Source organism: Aulostomus chinensis, chromosome 10 (assembly GCF_037954235.1).
Source record: "Aulostomus chinensis isolate RoL2024-O1b breed Wild chromosome 10, RoL_Achi_v1.0, whole genome shotgun sequence".
Classification (NCBI taxonomy): Eukaryota; Metazoa; Chordata; class Actinopteri; order Syngnathiformes; family Aulostomidae; genus Aulostomus; species Aulostomus chinensis.
Window position 1 is genome coordinate 3873541 of NC_141329.1, and position 18823 is coordinate 3892363.

At 44.9% G+C, this 18823-nt stretch overlaps 1 protein-coding gene across 1 annotated transcript in view; it reads right to left on the reverse strand.

The window, feature by feature from the left end:
- Window positions 1–5523: 5523 nt before the first annotated feature.
- Window positions 5524–18823, reverse strand: part of egfem1 (EGF-like and EMI domain containing 1) — a 51462-nt gene continuing 38162 nt past the window's right edge. Inside the window, exons 24-38 of the mRNA XM_086215627.1 lie at window positions 17140–17268; window positions 16257–16385; window positions 15039–15167; window positions 14608–14736; window positions 14298–14426; window positions 14063–14191; window positions 11931–12062; window positions 11615–11743; window positions 11313–11441; window positions 8798–8926; window positions 8464–8592; window positions 8181–8309; window positions 7322–7450; window positions 7031–7159; window positions 5524–6688 (exon numbers count right to left, since the gene is read on the reverse strand). Of these exons, the coding sequence (XP_086071753.1) occupies window positions 6609–6688; window positions 7031–7159; window positions 7322–7450; window positions 8181–8309; window positions 8464–8592; window positions 8798–8926; window positions 11313–11441; window positions 11615–11743; window positions 11931–12062; window positions 14063–14191; window positions 14298–14426; window positions 14608–14736; window positions 15039–15167; window positions 16257–16385; window positions 17140–17268 (1889 nt within the window). The 3' untranslated portion in view covers window positions 5524–6608. The remainder of the gene's footprint in view (window positions 6689–7030; window positions 7160–7321; window positions 7451–8180; window positions 8310–8463; window positions 8593–8797; window positions 8927–11312; window positions 11442–11614; window positions 11744–11930; window positions 12063–14062; window positions 14192–14297; window positions 14427–14607; window positions 14737–15038; window positions 15168–16256; window positions 16386–17139; window positions 17269–18823) is intronic.

Consider the following 18823-nt stretch of genomic DNA (forward strand, 5'->3'; position numbering starts at 1 on the left):
CACACTTCCTCAGGCTGTATAGTCCCCCTGGCTGCACATCATTTCAGTACAAACTTAGATTTAAGGCACATAAGTTAGAAAACCACCTGGCGCTTTCTTCTGGCACTCCCATGGCCTCCAAAAGAGAGGGAGAGTCTGAACTCTGGTCCTCTTTTCTCTGCAGGCTTTGGCTCGAGAGGGAAGGAGAGAAAAGCCTGGAGTGGGTTTGAATGTGGTAGTGGGAGCGGAGGCAGGAATGTGTCCTCTTTATTTGTGTCCATTTGTGGGGCATGATGGATGAGGTGGGTAGATGTGATGACCTGGCTCATCGCTCAAACGCTCAAAAAGAGTCCCATCCCATGCAGCAGGCCTCCCCATCCGGCACCCCCCTCTGTCACTGCTGCCAGTCGACGTGGGCGGATATTGTGGCTGGGAGGGCTGAAGGTTCAGCAGCTCTATTGTCCAGTCAGTAGATGGGGTGGGGGGTTGGAGACTTGGGCATGACAGTGAAGATGGCTGGCGCTGACACTCCACATTTACAGTCTCTTGGCACCCTAATGGATGGGGTGTTTTCTTAGGGACTGACGTCGGCCCTCGGGGCTCAACGGGGCGTCCACCTTTGATGAGGTCATGGGGGGTCACATATTGTTGATGAGGTCAGCAAGGGTCGTCCAGCTTTGATGAGGTCAGCTGCAATGATGGTGTAGGCCAGAGCACAGAGTGGCAGTGATAATGGTCCTGAGTGTGACTTTCGCCACCTGTACCATTATAGACTCACTGAAGTCTACTTGATGAGGTGAACTTGTCACAGTTGTGCAGCAGCCGCACTTTTCTCTATCAAGTAGCTGGTAATGTTATCATATCATGTCATTAGGTTTTAAAGCTGCTCGTGTGCATAGTAACGTAAAACCATAAGCACCAAACTCTGAACGATCAGCATCATTTTATCCTTCTGTACCGACAACTTCAGCTCTGGGGTCACTTAGCTGTGCAATATGTGTGAGGACGAGTTAGCACAGCTGCGCCAGCCCCTCCTGTCCCATTCTTGTGCCCTGACTCGGCTTCAGGCTGATGTCATCTCACCAGCAGCATCTCTATTTTGGCCTTGACGCTAACACTTTTAGCACAAACACATCACTCTATCACTCGTAACCTGACGTTTCTCTACCCCTGGCCTCCTTGTGGACATCTCCTCATCTTCCCAGCAGTGTTTATCCTCAGGTTCTACATCCACTTTTCTCTGCGTCGTCAGTTCGTCGCTACTCAACTGTTCTGATCATATAAGAGAGAGTATTTTTTTAGTAATTACTGTGCTTCTTATGCATTTGCCCATCAATACTTAAGACCCATTCTCCTGTCGCCCTCATCTTTGTTAATCTAACTAATCTACGCCAGAGAGCTACCTTCAAAACAGTGAATTGAGACTTTTTCTTGTTCCGTTTACTGAAGGCATCCCAACATATTTAGTCGCTGTGCTGTTTGTTGAATGAACATTAACGCTTATAATAACGGGCTGCTTTAGAGGACCACTAAGTGAACAGAAACTGGGTACTGCTGTGTACGGTTCATCTAAGACCTCCAAGTGGTGTTTGAGCAGAAGTCTCCATCAGGTGCTGTGACCCCATAGAGACCCCAGACTCCACAGGCGTTTAAAGGCGTGTCTCTGCACGTCACAGTCAGATGATGAACGGTGCTTGAAACATGGCCTGCTAGTTATGAATAAACCCTTGGTTCTATGGGAGGAGTGTTTGGTGTGCAGACCATTTGCGTCATTTCTGTCCTTTTCTGCCCATCAGTTTGGACGTGTGCGCTCTCTTGTTCCTCCAAGTGACCAGCCCACCAGGACCAACTCACCCTCATTTTGACATTTGCGTCAAAATGAAATGATAGGTTAATTTCAATTCAGGATGTGCATCCCCTTACAAAATGAAATAAACCAGTTTCCAAAGTTAATTGTTTCATGCTGTGTGAGCGCTATGGTTCAAGTCTGGTTAGTTCTAGGCTCAAAACATGCTTGTGGACTCGATTATGTCATTAACCAATTTAAGGTTATGTGACTTGTGCTGTCATGGTGTGACATGAGTTATGGTCATTTTACTGGCTGCTGAATATTTAACAAATTCTCAAATGTTTGGAAAATTTTTCACATATAAAACATCCCACAAGTGACCAAAACGTTTTGTCAGTAGAAACAATATCACAAGCTGGTTTACTGTGGCTTAGATGCGCTTTGTTACATTTTAGGAGCAAATACAGCCAGGAGGAAATGGTCGAGTATAGAACATGTAAAAAACACGCGTTACACATCGGGAGCTAACCAGCAGCGGAACTTTGCCACCACCATTCAGTGGCTGCAACCCCCCCGAAGTATTTCAAATTACCCATCTACAAGAAGAACTTGAACAAAAGTCCAAAGGCCCTGCCTCTTGAAATAACACCAAAACGTTATGAATAGAATGCAGTGTGTATAATGACATTGTCTGTGGGCAGTGGAGTGGTGTGAGTTTGGCAGCTTACCATTTTGCTGTTTTGTGTGTGTGTGTGTGTGTGTGTGTGTGTGTGTGTGTGTGTGTGTGTGTGTGTGTGTGTGTGTGTGTGTGTGTGTGTGTGTGTGCCTGTTTGATCAGTGTTGATTAGCACATGCCAATGGCACCCATGTATCCTCTCACACTTAATCAACTCATTGGGGCGAGTTATTGCCATCATTAACCCACGGCGTCACATAAAGGCCTCAGTGTGTATGGAAGTGTGGCTGGCAGGGATGAATGTGAGTGTGTGTTTAAAGAGCTGAGGAAGTCAGACAGTGCATTAGTCAATGCAAGCTGTTTTTGTGAAGTGAGTGTGTGCACGTCAAAGAGGCTGGATTCCCAAGATGCTGTGTCCTTACAGTGTGTGTGTGTGTGTGTGCATGGACAGGTGGGCACAGTGAGGGCTGCACTCAGCTAATGGGGCTTCTGGCACATCCTCAGAATCCATCAGGCCTCGTTAGAGCCCCTTTGCTGCCACCTCTCTTCTCCTTCTTCTCCTGCTCCATGCAACCAACCCCGCGTGGCATGTAACTGTCCTGCCCCCAGCCCCCTCCCCCTGCTGGAACATACATCACACCCCCAGAGTGAGAGGCCATCACAGCTGGCAGCTCTCACACTGATTGACTTGGCACCCACGACAATTTAGACGCCAGGGGAACATTTTCAGGGCAGGAGGCATGGATGGGAGTGTAGCCTTGAAGGAGGGACAGGGGCTAGTTGGCACAAGAGGGGAAGTGTGTTTGCATGTGTGTGTTTGGATACTCCATAAATCATCAAGTTTTTTTGTTGTGTGTACAGTAAATATAGCGCCGCCTCCATCTGGGTTGTCCCTCGAGTGAACCTCCAGCCAGTCAGACTCTCTCCTCTCTTCTTCCTCTTGTCTGGTCCTCATCCCTGACTTCTCTCCCTCTTAGAGAGCTTAAAGTTGTGGTTTCAGTACACTGTTTGTTTTTCTCCATGGAGGCTACGGGTCATTAGTGTTATTGATGGACACAGCACGTTCCAAGGGAACATAGCAGGACAGACCAGAGCAGCAGTGCACATGTTTTTAATATGACGAGTCCAATCAGAGCAGGCGTGGTGGCAGAACCACTTGGAGCGGGCCGCTGAGTTCTCTGCTCATGAAGTAGATTAGAGAGCCGCCCATCAGGCTATCAGCTCTGAGTTTGAGGCAGACTGGCACTGGAGCCACTTACACTTGAATGCAAATGCAAGACAATTTGATTATATACACTTTATTATGTTGATTAGCATGAATGATTCATTCATGTGCACTCACCTCAATCAGTTTTGATGCTATTTTCCATAGATTACGCCATCTAGTGGTGGAGAAATTTGTGTACACTTACACATGTAATATATCATAGAATAGAATAAAACAAAAATCGATTAATTCAACTTACCAAAGATGCAGAACTTCTAACTGCAGGCTGCTTGATCAGGCTAAAATACTGAACCATCTAAACAAAAGACGCCTCCTTTACAAGATACAGATACCAGAGTGTGGGACACTTCCGTGATACACATCTTCTTGAAGGCTTGGCATTTAACATTTATTTTTCCAAGCAACAACCGAACAAATGATGCAGGACGTGTTGAACTGATTCCCTCTCATTCTTTTATCTGAGCCGACAGCTTTGTCAGCTGGATTTTTAAACACTGTGGCCTTTTGGGAGATCTGGTTCAACGCAGAGGGGCAGAAATTATCTCAGGGACGTGACGCTATGGCAGTGAAGTGATAGAATCTCTTTGCAAAGAGTGGCGTATGCTTAATTACAGAGGAAAAAGTACCCACGATGTGATCTTACCTTTTACGGGCTATTTCATCGCCAGTTTCCTGCATTGCTCTGTCTCTCCCCCTAACCCCGATAACCAGCCTGCGTACAACAGAAGACCATTTTGTCCTTCCAAAAATGTCTCTTTGCACAAAGAGCATGTTTGTTCATTCACTTGTAATTAAACGAAGGTTTCTTTGAAACTGCTGAGATCGTTATATGGAAACCAAATTGTTGTGTGAATCAGCTTCTCCATCTTTGAGCATCTTACCGTGAAACAGATGACCTCTGTTTAATTGCAGAACTATTAATCTAAGTGCTGTATTGATGTGCAGCAGAGCAATACGTATGCAGAGGAACCATTTAGATATCTTTTGGCATGCCAGCTCTTAATTTGTGGCACCCTGTGTTATATGTGGAGGTGCAGTGGCCACCCAGAGTCTGGTGGATGGATGGCCTCTCTGGGCCTGTTTGACTGGAAACAGGTGTGTGTCATCTGAAGATGAAGGCCTGGCCGATAAACATTATTGGAGTACATCTGCTGCTTGTCACAACACAGGGCGAGCTGAAGCGGCCCCCCATCCATCAGCCACACCAGGAGGTGGATGTGGGGGGTGATTCCATCCGCCACCCGTGGGCCGCCCCGCCATCACTCACCCCAGGGATGCTGGGTTGGGTGCATGTTTGGTCCAGGCACCTGCCTGCCTCAGCCACACCACAGCCGCCTTTAGCCGATAGGATAGAAAATGCTCCAGCGCACTTGAAAAATGCAGTAGGGACGCACTCGCACACACAAAAATACACACGTACACAGACACAAGCAGGTACACACAGACACCTTGCATGACCAGGTGCCCCCACAACCCCCAACCACTTTACACTAGTCAGGGAGGCATGGCCTTAATTCTTGACCCTCCACTTGCTAATGAGATGCTTGCCCACACATGCAAGCATGCACACACACACACACACACACACACACACACACACACACACACACACACACACACACACACACACACACACACACACACACACACACACACACACCCCTGTAGGACAGCTGGAACCCCTTTAGCCACCCGCCCCCCACCCCTCTCAGGGATCATAGAAATCAATACCATGCAACGCTGCATTCACAACTCAAACGTAATGGTTCAAAGCAGGTGTCCACAGCCATTTTTGTTATAATTTATTTGGATCATAGCTCTTTGTTTTCGTCAACACAAAACCACTGAGGAAATAAAACCACAAGGGGAAGACAGTACAATCAAAATGGATCAATTCTGTATAAAAAATGTGAATGTAGCACCAGGATTTCTGGACATTATGACTGATATAACTGCTATTGACCTGAGATACAAGAATTAAACAAACATATTGAGTATAAATGTTTAAGGTTGCTGCAAAAATATGTACATCAATTATATCATTTATATAGGACTCCCAAACTGTGTACAACAACTCAATAAACACAGCTGTGAAGTGCAATGCATGTGCTTTTCTGTCTACAATATTTTGCACCAGCACACCAAACAAAAAAAGGAAGTTAGTTAATGCATGACCTGCTCAAATGAATAAAAATGAAAATGAATATCTTTACAGATGTTTGTAGAAATGCAGATGTATGCATTATGTAAACGTAAAATTGTGAAAGGTGATATGTGAGTGCCCTACTAAGTAAAACAGCCAGTCATTGCCTCGCAACATTTGGTGAAATGAAGAAAAATCTATTATATCAACAGATTAAAGCTTGGCTTGTGTGACAGACACTCATGATAGAAGTGAACTTCATACTGGTTTGATGAGGTTTGCACAGCGAATGTGCAGCAAAAGAAAGAATTCATCAACATTATTCTGGTGTAACTGTGCCTATATTAAATATAAAACATCTCCTGCTTCAATGTTTATGCCTCATCAACAAACATGAACTTTGTTGCAGACATGGCTGCAGTTTCCTCATGCTGGCTGGAGGTCATTTTGAACACATTTAAAAACAAAAAAAACCTTTAACAGCTCAAAAAATGCTGATAATGTAATAAAAGTGATGTAGCTATTTTTTTTCCTTGACGTCTGTGTAGCCCTGGGTCTTAAATCCTAAGACAGACAGAGCAAGTTTTGAGTCCTTCAAACACCCCTCACATGCCAGGTCCACTGGCTGATTATCAGGAGCTCCAGGCTCAGTGATGGAGTGCCAGTTTCTGACAGCTGAGCACCAGAATACTTCGTACTAGCAGGGCACCTTTACCACAGTGATCTGTGAGGTACTGCATCTTCGAGCCAGGCTCTGTGTTTGTCCAGTCAAGAGTTTGCACCTCTGCTTGGGTTATGTGGTTTTGCTGCCTGCTCGTGTCTTTCTTTGGGACACAGAAAAGTTCAGCAGTCGAGGGATTTGGGGTAACAGTGCTGAAAAGGAAAAAAAAAAGCAAGAAGACATCAGCACAATTTGAAAATCAGAAGCAAATGTTCTGGTGTTTTTAGAGAAGTAACTGGTACGTGGTCTCCTGTGTGCTTGGCTTTGAGGAGGTAAAACGAAGACAGCCTCAAGGCCGACTCCATGCTGGGTGCAGATTAAAATAACTGTCAGGAGACAGGAGCGGCTATTGAGAGAGACAGGGTGAGACACAGAGTGATGGGGCTCAGCCTCACACACTTCATGACAGTGTTTCACTAAAGCTGGTTCAGCTTTACTGCCCGTGAGCTAGTGTGTGTGCGTGCATGTGTGTGTGTGTGTGTGTGTGTGTTTACCTTCACTACAAGTCGGGCCGAGCCAGGTGAGTGGGCACTGACACCGTCCTGTCAGCCCATCACAGCGGGCCCCCTGGGAACATTGGCACGGCAGAGAACAGTCGGGGCCAAAGCGATCTCCACCACACTCTGAGAAGGTCAAGACAGGAGACAAAGTGAGGGATTAGAGGACACACACACACACACACACACACAAAGAATATTTTGCCAATTCAACACTACGTGTAAACATGTACACAATGAGCATCTTAATAAATGGACAGAGTTGGGTTCAGTCAAGGCGAAGTTTACCTTTTTCACATCTCGCTCCTGTCCTTCCTGGGGGACAAATACACTGTCCAGTAGACTGGTCACATGCAGCCTCACCTGCACAGTCACATGACCTTTCACAACTGCTTCCAAATTTGCCAGCTTCACATCCTGGGAAAAAAAAAAATGGTTGCACTCTGTTTTTTTGGTCTTTCACCTGCATCCAAAATCACCTGCAAGGCTATAAAGTTCCAAAAGGTCAGTTTAGCCCATTTAGCCGTTTTTTTTTTTTTCACTTTGCAAGTGTTGTATATAGTTTCATCTCTTATGTATTCGAGTGAGTACATGTACATGCATGAATAAATGCATAAGTTGACTCACAAATGCACGTATTGTGAAGCAAACATTCACTGGTGAAATGTGCATATACGTTTCTAGACACGCAAAGACAGATACAGCCGGGCCTGTGTCTGAAGCCTGTGGCTGTCTTACAGCTGCTCTGCGATGCTCAGCCGCCCTCCTGCTGGGGCTGAAATGGCCATTTAGGCACTCACACTGTGGCAGAGAGCCCCGCAAGCATGCAGGAGGGCACAAGGATGTAACAGGAATGCATTAAGCAGTCGGAAAACACCTGTCTCTCATCAAATAACCTGGCTAACTGCCTGCCCACCTACCAATGAGCCTGTCTGTCTCCTGTCAGTACACACTCACTTCAGGCCCATGCAAGTCTCAGGTTCATGCATGCCCATATCTGAGAGTGTCATTCTAGCTGGACATCCAGGTGGCTGTTCATTAATGTGCTTAAACTTGGAATGATGCTTCACAAACACCTTCAAATCCATTAATAGTCTTGAAATATGAGCTCCACATCATCTGGATGATAAAGAAATGTGTCACTCACGTCTTTGGCATTGAGGCCCATAGTAGCCTGGTGGACACACACATTGTCCTGTCACATGGTCACAGGTCTGCCTTGCCTCACAGTCACAGGCAAAGGCACAGTTCACTCCATAAAATCCAGGTGGGCATCCTGGAAGAAAGACGAGATGCTGAAATTAGGTCAAAGGTATCAGAATCCACCAAAAGAAATAAAGTAGGGAGCACAAGAAGTGCCAGTAAGGCCCTCTGGTAACTTTTAAACCAGGATTCCTTCCATATTATATCGTGAGGGAGTGTTTTCTTACTGTGCTGACATGAATGGCCGTAGTATCCCACAGAGCAGCTGCAGGTGCCAATAAAACGGTTGCAGGTCCCACCGTTGAGGCATGGACACTCTTGTGCACAATCAAGCCCATATTTTCCCTGTAAACAGGCTACACACACACACACACACACACACACACACACACACACACACACACACACACACACACACACACACACACACACACACACACACATACACACACACATACGCACAGCAATGCATAAAAACACAATTCTAACTATAGAAACGGAAAAAATTATGACATCATTCAACAATTTTTGTGACTCTCCTCAGTTGTGACCTCCTGGTACCTGTGTCACAGGAGGGTCCAGTCCAGCCTAGTCCACATTTGCAGGTCCCATTAACAGGATCACACAGACCCTCATTCTGACAGCTACAGGTGTTTCTGCACTGGAGGCCATAGCGCCCCCTCGGGCATGCTGGGGAAATATTCAGAACAAATCAGGAATGCTTTCTGCTGTCGATCTGTCTCTGTCTCTTACACACACACACACACACACACACACACACACACACACACACACACACACACACACACAACAAACTACTCGCATGTTTATTTAAGCAGCAGCAGTTCATTAACGAGATGGCAAAGTAGTCTAATTTGGCGCTGATATAAAAGAATAATCAGGTTTCTCTGGGTAATTTCGCCTAGGAAAACAATAAGGAAGAAGTCTTTGATTTCCTTGTTTATGTATTTGCTTCTTTGCCAAATTCTGCAACATGGAACACAGAGGCCGAGCTACTTATAGGTCTCTGTAAACATTCAACAAGAGAAACTTGGTGGCGCTACATCTAAATACATGCAGGAGGCGAGAGAAGAGAACGTTTAGTGAAAGCGATGTTGGAAAGCCCCGTTTGGAATCCAGCTGAATTGCTGATAAAGGGGGAGATTAGGAATGAGCAACTGTGTCTCTGTTTCCCGGGTAAACAGTCTGCAATTATCTCTGAGGAAATGGAGAATTTGTTACTTAAATACACATTGAATACTTTTTCAAAATACACCCCTATTTGACTGTTTCTTTCTTTCCATTAGTCTTTTCTGAGGGACTCATTAGAGCCACTGGTGCCTGTTGATGCGTGTCAGCCTCACTGGTTACTTTATGTATGCTCAAGAGAAGAGTAAAATGGTTTTAGATCCTGGTTGCCATTTTACTCAAAGCTGGAGAATGAATGGCCTCTTGTAATTTCAAAGATGCTTTCTGCCTCAAGAAAATGTCACCAAATTGAAAAATGCTAGAGTGCATTGTCTGAAAACCTATAATATCAAAGTGCATCAGAACTGTGTTTATCATTCTCAAATCCCTGCTTTGTTTTTAAGATTATGGAAGAAACTGCCCAGGCAATTTTTATGAAATTTGGTGGAGGGGCGGAGCCTTGGCCGAGGAGGAATCCATGAAATGTTGATGTGGATGTGAATCACAGGCTGGACAAACAAATGACTCGTCTCTTCTGCTAACATTGTGGGACAGGGAATTTTTGATGGAAATGTCCTGATGCTCGCGTGGGTAGAAAACAATGTTAAATTTGTTGTTAAGGTCACAATTTTCCTTTTTTTTGTGTATGTGTGTGTGTGTGTGTGGGGGGGGGGGGGGGCGCTAAAATGTTGGCAAATTGAAACTCTAAGCAGAAAGACTGATTAGTGAGACTAACTTTTTCAAGAACCTCAGAGGAAACCTTCAGTGTAGCTGTTCTCCCAATATTTTCCTACCACAAACAAATTCCTTCTATCACTGTGTTCAACAGTCCTCTCTCACCACACAAAAACAGGCTATGCGGTTATAGACTACTGTGATAAGCCTGAGCGAGATGTCTGTTGGCTAAACACCTCTCCTTGCCTGTCTACTCTAAGCGGTTAGCATCACCACGGAAACCTCTAAGTGCAGTTGAACCCTGCTGGCTGATTCAGATCAGCTGATTAGACCTTTAATTTGATGTCGCTTAACTGACATTTCTATCAAAAACATCGATTGAAACTCCAATTCTCAAACAAACAGTTTAATTCTGTTATTACTCCAAGTAATTGTTGAGCTTTTCCATATATTTGACACTGCTCAAGGACCTACACTTCCCAGAGTGCACCAGCAGCAGCAGCAGACCAGCTGCTCATTACCTGGTCACTGTCACTGATTGTGAGCACCTGAGAAGGAATGAAGATCCTCAGGCATTCAAAGATGATAGATTTCAGAGAGAGGAAGTGACAACTTCACTTCTGAGTTCAAACCAAAGACGCCAGTGGTCGGTGAAATATTTTTTTACTTTCATGTTGTTTGAAATGCTCCTTAATATCTTCAGTTCATGTTTGATTGCTGTGTAAATTGGTTGGTTAAGGAAGACATTGTTGACTTTTGATGAACGAGTTTCGCACAAAGTTACATTTCATTTTGAGTTTGAAAAATGAAAGGTATAAAATACAACAGGATAATACAACGTTAAAAATGTTAAAATTCTGTTCAGTGGCAAAACTCTACTACAAATGTGAAAAAAATCATGTGATTGAATGTTGAATTAAAACATTGGCATTTCATTTATTTTCTCTGTCTTTAAAGGTTTACAACCTAATTTACCTAATTACTCTCTCACGATGCTGGGAACATATGTATATGTGAAATATTCCATGCACCATGACTGAGGTACGCTTTCTCCATATGGACTTCTTATCAGTCTAAACGATGTGTTTTAACACCATGCGGCCTTGTGTGTCACTCTCTCCTGCCATCACTGTGTTTACTTCAGTATCGTATGCACCGCATCTGAGTGACATCGTGAGGCTGTCATTGCTCAGTTAGTTGATGTAGTCTGTACCTTGCTGGCAGGACTGTCCCATTTTACCCGGGGCACAGATACACCTCCCATTCGCAGGGTGACACTGGCCTCCTTCACCACAGGAGCACAGCTTAGCACAGTTCTTCCCATAGTAGCCACTCGGGCATCCTGCACACACAATTGTAATCACTTAAACTGCAGTACTGCTACAAATTGAGACGTTAGATCAATAAATTAAATTCCTAGGCCTTGTGGGTTATTAATCCTTGCAGTAAACCCATATTATGACTTTAAAGAGCAGAGAGAGTAGATGGAACCTGGTGCAAGACATCCGGACTCACTTGAGGCGCAGTCAGCTCCAATGAATCCAGGAGGACAGTAGCAAGCCCCGGTTCTGAAGTCACAGCGACCCCCATTGTTACAGCTGCATCTGGACTTGCAGTTTGGCCCGTAAGTACCTGCTCGACATCCTGGACCCAACAGATAAATCAAAGAAAAATAGAATAGGGGATTTTGAAGTGTTGCTTATTGTATTTAAAGGTCACAAAATAACAACACCTCTTAAATAATGGCATGAAGCTAATAACGTATCCTGCAGGCAAATTTCTCCTTTTTGTCCAATATGTCTTTCACCAGCAGTATCAACGTAATACTTACGAAACTCACAGCGTCGCCCGTAGTAACCAGGTAGGCAGCTGCATTCCCCCGTCACGGGATGGCACTGCTGTTGACCCCCTGAACACTGACACAGCTGGCTGCAGTTCTGCCCAAACTCGCCAGCAGGACACACTAAGATGCCACAAAAAATAAAGTAAAATATGGTCAAACCCGGGGAAAGTTTGCAGTAGGAAGTTCAATGCTGATACAAAATTCGGGAGTGTGTAAAATAGTCAAACTTTGCTTCTGTTAAACTGCAATAGAGCATCACTCTAAATACTGACCAGACACAGCTGCTTTTGTATCGGTTTCAGAGCGACTAGTATTGAAAATTAGCCAGCTGCCTAACGCGGGAACATTTACAGAAATGTTGATTAATGTGTGTCTGCATAAATAAATAAATGAAAGGAAATTAGTCGTGACATCATTAGGAGCATTTGGTCTAAAAAGAAATCACAAGTGCTGAATGACATACAAGTTCAGACTTTGATGATAACTGAATATAGTGGTAAATTGTTTATCATTATTATTATTAGTATTGGTAACAAATCTTCTTTGTTTAATTCATGACGGCAGATATGGTGCTAAACATTCAGTAGCTTGTGGGAACAAAGACGCATTTCCCTTTCCTGCCTCAGACTTGTGTGTGAACGTACTGGGACATTCAATATTGACTGGTCACTAAACTAAAACGCCCAACAACTTTCCCTAGTGCCCAAATCCAGATGGACACAGAGGGACATTCTTTCACATACCCTTCATCCATGCATACATATACACCCATCACAATAATGAATGCAATCCACAGACAATCAGTCAGAGTGAACAAGATGAATCTGTGAACCGAACATGTTTTCGGGTGAGACTGCAGCACTCAGCCACTCTGTCAGGCAGCAGCAGGCAGCGTGGGGGACAGATAAGAAAGGACTCCAGACTAAAGAGGCAATTACGGCGCTGTCATTATGCATGTCTGCTTTCCAAAAGCCCTTATCCGCTGCTGAGGAGACAAAAACAATGCCTTCTGTTTTACTTGGCAACCGGTGTGTAACATTTATCAGATGTCTGGGGAGTGTGTGAGGAGAGGAAGGGAGCTGAGGTGGTGCTGAGAGCTCAGTCTGTAAGGGTATGGTCCACATAATGAAACATTCAATAAAGTCCTGTGACAGTGAGGGTTTAGTGCCGCGTGTTTCCTGGATTAAACGTTAATCTTTCACGAGTGGATAAGGGGGGGAAAAAATGGAGTATTTCAATACCAAGAAAACTTTCTTTCCTAATAGGAGTGTGTGTTTCTCGCTGACAGTATTCATGGCAACATGGCAGAGACGTCATGTTTTATTTTGCGGAATACGTGGCAAAAATATTAGCCATGTGCCAAAAAATGTTTTGTATACATACAAAACCTATGTTTTAATGAAAATTAGACTTTAAAAAAAAAAAAGCAGTTTTCTCCTCAAATGTACAGTACGTCAACAGCTCTCGTCCATTGCTATGCAATCCAGTTGATTGGAAGTTTCACCAGGGGACACAGCACACACTCGCGAGAATCATGCTACACCCCCCCCCCCTTTGCACAGATGGGCCACTGGAGGCGCTAGCAGCGAAGAGGACACAGGCACTCATCTGCCTACCAGTGCAGAAATGACCAACCGTTTCAGCACCGACACTCAACAAAGTGCATTTACTTGAACACAAGTAAAAATACAAATAAAAAAGCAAAAGTCTTCTCTCAAAATTCCTCTTAGTAGGAAAGTATTTGCAAGTAAATCATCTTAACGTGTTTAAAAAAAAATCTCTTTAAAGTATCGAGTCAGATTGGTTCAGATAAATGTAATCGAGTAAAAGTACTATTTTCTTAGAAATGCAGTGGACTATAGTCTTCTGAAACATAAATGCTAAAGTACAGATATATTGAGACAGTACAGTTATGTACAGTACTTGAGTATAATTACCCTCCAGCTCTGCCTGTGCTGCTATAGGCTGCTCTACCTGTCTGAGTGAGGGATAACAGATTTCCACTTAAAGAGAGCGGAGAGTATTGCTGTTCCACTCCGATAGCCTTTTAACTTCCCAAGAGAAATACTTCAAAATATCTGATGTACTTCATCAAAATACATTAGTCTATTCATTCTTACTCTGTTCGCAGCCAGGCCCTGTAAGTCCAGCTGGGCAGCCACATCTCCCTGTCTCATGGTGACAGGACACCCCTGCCGGGCACTGACATCGCTGGGCACAGGAAGCACCGTAGGAGCCCTGGGGGCAGGCTGGGCCATGAAATACACAGGCAGGCAAACACACACTTCAGTCTCACACAAAACGATCTTTGTCTGTTCATTCAGATTCAATTTCCTCTGTCCTAAACACACTCACGTTTGTCGCACCTGGCACCTCCCCAGCCAGGTTCACACTCACAGTGGCCTGTCACATGGTGGCAACCGGAGCTATGGACACAGTCACACCTCCGCTCACAGCCCTCGCCGAAGAATCCCTCAGAACAGGCTTCAGACAAAACCCACAAGAATCGACATTAAGCATGCAACAGTGGTATCTGAGAAAAAAGTTCACCACTTTCCTTTCATGCTTATTCACATGTTTCAACACGCTTTAACAAGATCTGATGATTCACGTAGGAGGCAGGGAGGAGGGCTGGCAGGATCCTGTGTGATGCTGAGGGAGTCACCTGACTGACAGAGCCGTCCTGTCCAGCCGGACAGACACACACATCTTCCTGTTGCTCGCTCACATCGTCCTCCGTTCAAGCAGCTGCAGATCTGGGAGCAGTTGTCTCCATATCGTCCCTCCTCACACTCTAGAGGGAGAGAAGATGTCAGGTAAGTTATATCTGCCAGGTTTTTGAATGTTGAAGACACAGACCGGTGGATGAAGGATATCCTACTGAGCATCTTCACTGCTTGTATGGCTCACATTTGGCCTTGAACCACAGACAATGCAAATCTGACCCAAGTCAACCAATGCTCACTACATTTGGGCCACACACACTGACCTTGGGGGCCAAAAGCAGCTCACATTTAGGCCCAAAAGCACTGGCTCTCTATTTGTTTGTGACTCGGAGGTCAGGTGTCTTTGTCAAGGTAGCGCTGTAGAACTCACCTGACTCACAAGTAGCTCCCGTCCAGCCAGGCGAGCAGGAGCACTGACCCGTCACGCTGTCACAGGAGCTTCCAGTTGGACACAAACATTGGTTGGAACAGTATTCTCCATATCGTCCAGCAGGACATGCTGAACACACACGACACAGAGTCAGTTAGTGTGACTGTCTTAAAGGAACATGCCTGTCATGGTTCATGTCTTTATTTCCTGTTTTATTTTGTGGTTAGTGTCCTGTCTTCCTGTGTGCTCCCTTTTGATTTAGTCTCATTTCCTGTTTTATTTTGAAGTTCAGGTCTTTTCTTCCCGTGTGCGCCCTGCTGTGAGTACCTCATGTGTCTCACCTGTGTATGACTGCACCACCTGTGTGTCGTTTCCTTGCATATTTAACCTGTGCTTCACACTGTCTCTGGTCAGTTCATTGTTGCTGTGACTCTCATTGTGATTTCCATTGTCACGCTTTGTCATGGTCACTCTCGTGTTCCCTGCTCCTCCGTGTTCCCCCCAAGTTCTTAGTTTTCAGTCTTGTGGACTACTTGGTTTTGTTTGTACTTTGTATCCATCCAGGACTTCGTCCTGTTGACCCCTTTTGTCGATTCTTGTTTTCCTCCTATGGACTTTGAACTCCCTGTGTTTTACTTTGCCTTTTGAATGAGAGACTTTTGTTGAAGCGTCTACTCTATATGGAACTCTTGATTCCACGAGGACGGTCACACCTCCTCCTGAACTCAAATAACTGCCATGTTCACTGCGTTTAGGCAGCAAAACACTCACCATTTCTTACAGCTAATCTATTACAACCTTCCTTCTGTGTAGGACTTGCCTTTTTGTTTTACCTGCTGTATCGTGAGGTATCTATTTTGGTAGTTCTTTTGGTACAATGACAGTAAAGGCATTCTATTCGATAGATTGGCGCAGGATAAGCTTCCAAACTGTTTGCGATGTCTCACACGGTGCTCATGGGCCGATTTTACACTTTAAGTGTGTGCAAACACTCATCCAGGTTCAAACTACACATACAACACTCGACACAGTGAAGCTCAAACACTCAAGTGTGGGAACAAGAAGAAAAACACACTTAAGTTTGGAGGAGGACTTTAAGTATATTTCATTTGTGGTAAATTGGCTATGAACCTTTCAGAGAGTAGCAGCAAATCCTTTGACAGGATTTGTCATCCTAAAGAATTGGCTACACTGAGGACTAGATGATGAGTCACTCACGCAGTTGGCAGCTGATCCCAGTCCACCCGGCCGTACAGCTGCATCGCCCCGTGATGTGGTCACACCTGGCCCCGTTTTGACACTCACAGGTCTGACTGCACTGCTCTCCAAAATGACCCTCCGGGCATTCTGCCCACACAAACCGCACACACAAACAGGCACACGAAATTGTAAAACACACATGCACATAAACAGGAAAAAAATTCTATATTACTCTCAAATATGCTGTGGCAGCTCCATTCACAGCAGATGTATGAGACAATAAGGCAAAGTGACATTTTGGAGAATTATGGTCTACAGCACACATATTGTAAACTTCTCTCTAACGACCAAAGTCCAAAATCACATTTGGAATGTAAGAAAGAGGAAAATGCGCTAATGACAGAGATACATCATTAAGTCATGCTAGTGGCTTTCTGCTGACTCTGGCGCTGGTAGTTAGAACCACATAATGGCTGTGGCAAGAGGACAACCTTGAATAAGACTGCAGAATGACAGACTAAGAACTTTAGCTGGCATTTCTCTGGAATCGTTAAAACAAGGGCATGAAATCCCCTAGAAACTTTAGCATGAGAGCGCTGATTGGTTAGCGATGGAAAAAAGCCTTCCAAGTTATGTTCTTCCTTCTCTAATGTTGATCTCTCTAAACACGTGGGTGCATTTAGCCAGAATAGACCTCCATTAAAGCATGAACGCTGCAGGGCACTCTTGTCCTCCCTCCTTTCTCCACCCTTACCCATCCCTAAAAAAGTCATCGGCAATGTCTCATTACAGAGATAATTGTTCACAAACACATCATAGTTGTGTTTAAGGAGAGGATGTTGTGATGGGTTGCAGCAAGGGCCTCCCTCACACCCCGTTTTAATGATGTGGCTTCCATTACCCAGAATGCATTGTGGTCCTGCCCAGCCGGCGGTGCATAGGCAGGCTCCTGTGATGTGGTGGCAGCGGGCACCGTTCCTGCACTCGCACATCTGGCCACAGTCAAGACCGTAAAAGCCGTCCGGGCACACTGTGGGCCAAGATAAAACATCCGACTGGTTAGAATTGGCAGCTTCACAAAAGAGGAGAGGAAAAAGATTTAGATGCCAACCTTTTTTTAAAAAATTCAGTTCTTTCTCTTCCATTCCTCATCTTTCTCTCACTCGCTTCTCCTCCTACTTTCCCTCTCTGTCTTACCACCTACTGAAAATACCAATATCAAATTGCAGCATCAAGCTGAGGCTGTTCATTTGCAGAGCGTCTGTGTTCGTTAAGTGAGCTCATGTCCCACATGTGTGGTGGATCTAGGCCACATCAAAGTGAGAGGAGGCCGTTCTCTTTTAGGGGTAGAAGGGGGGCACAGAGAGCTGGTAATTAGAGCACCTGCTGAGTCCACAGGCCTCACCAATATATGACAAAACAAAACCAGGTTACTGTGCTGCCTTCAGACACATACCTAGCTACAGTAGAGCATCTGTGCTAATGCTAGGGAGAACGTCCCATTCTCAAGCAGAGAGGTTCTTTAGAGTCAACTGACACTCAGAAAGTCTGCAAAACATTGTGACTCCCTTCCGCGAGTACCTGGCCCGTGGCTGCAGGACCAAGTGTGAGTGCGACTTCACCAGAGCAGGAAGGAATGACTGTTACTCACTGTCTACTTTGGATGGCTGTCACTGAACGGCCCATGTGATCAGACAGTACTTCCATCGCTCTGCTTTAACAGGAACCTGCCCGGAACTCTTTTGACTGATTGATGGCTCTTACTAACATTTCTTTCCTCGAACAGCCTCTTCTCTTTTCTGTTGCAATAATATGTCAAAAAGTCCAAGCCTGGTTTGGCTAGAGTCTGTCCCAATTATCTCAGCAGCCAGCAGTTTTTAATTTCCTTTATATACTACCTCGTCTATCTATAAGGAAAGCAGTGGACCATGTTACCAAAGGAAGCCACAAATTGGGCTGCGACAGAAATGTGTAACTTGGTGGTTTCATGTATTATAAATGCCACAGAGCTCAGGGTGTTCCCTCCAGTACATGCATCATATCCTCCTTCGCCAGCTCCAATTGATGATGCTGTCCGCTCTTACTTTTCTGCCCTCAGGCCTCAAATTGGGGAAAAGTATCCATCCTGCTCAGCAGTCTCTGGCATGGCCACTGCTGTGTTCCCACGCTGACAGCATTACGTCTTCGCCTGCCTCTGTAGTGGTTAGGCTGCGATGCTATTAAAGCTGGCACACTGTGGATGCTGTCATATTAACCCAGTGGTAACACCGTAGCAAAAGCACTGGTTATTGTCTTCTGTTTATTATTATTATAGCAATCACTGACACCATGGCAACAAGCTGGTCTTTTTAATCCTGCAGGAAAATGTGTTTTCTCTGATACACATCAGCATTTGTTGACTGAGCGTCTGTGAGGCTGAGATGAAACGAGCTCAATGCATCTCTGATATTGAAGATAAAACATCTTAGATGGCGATCCGCCTTGTTCATGGAGTATTAAGTCCAGGCACAGTAATCACATCAACATGTTTGAACTCTGCTTATTTTTCAAAAACAGCAGATATCGGCTACTCACTCAAACCTGAG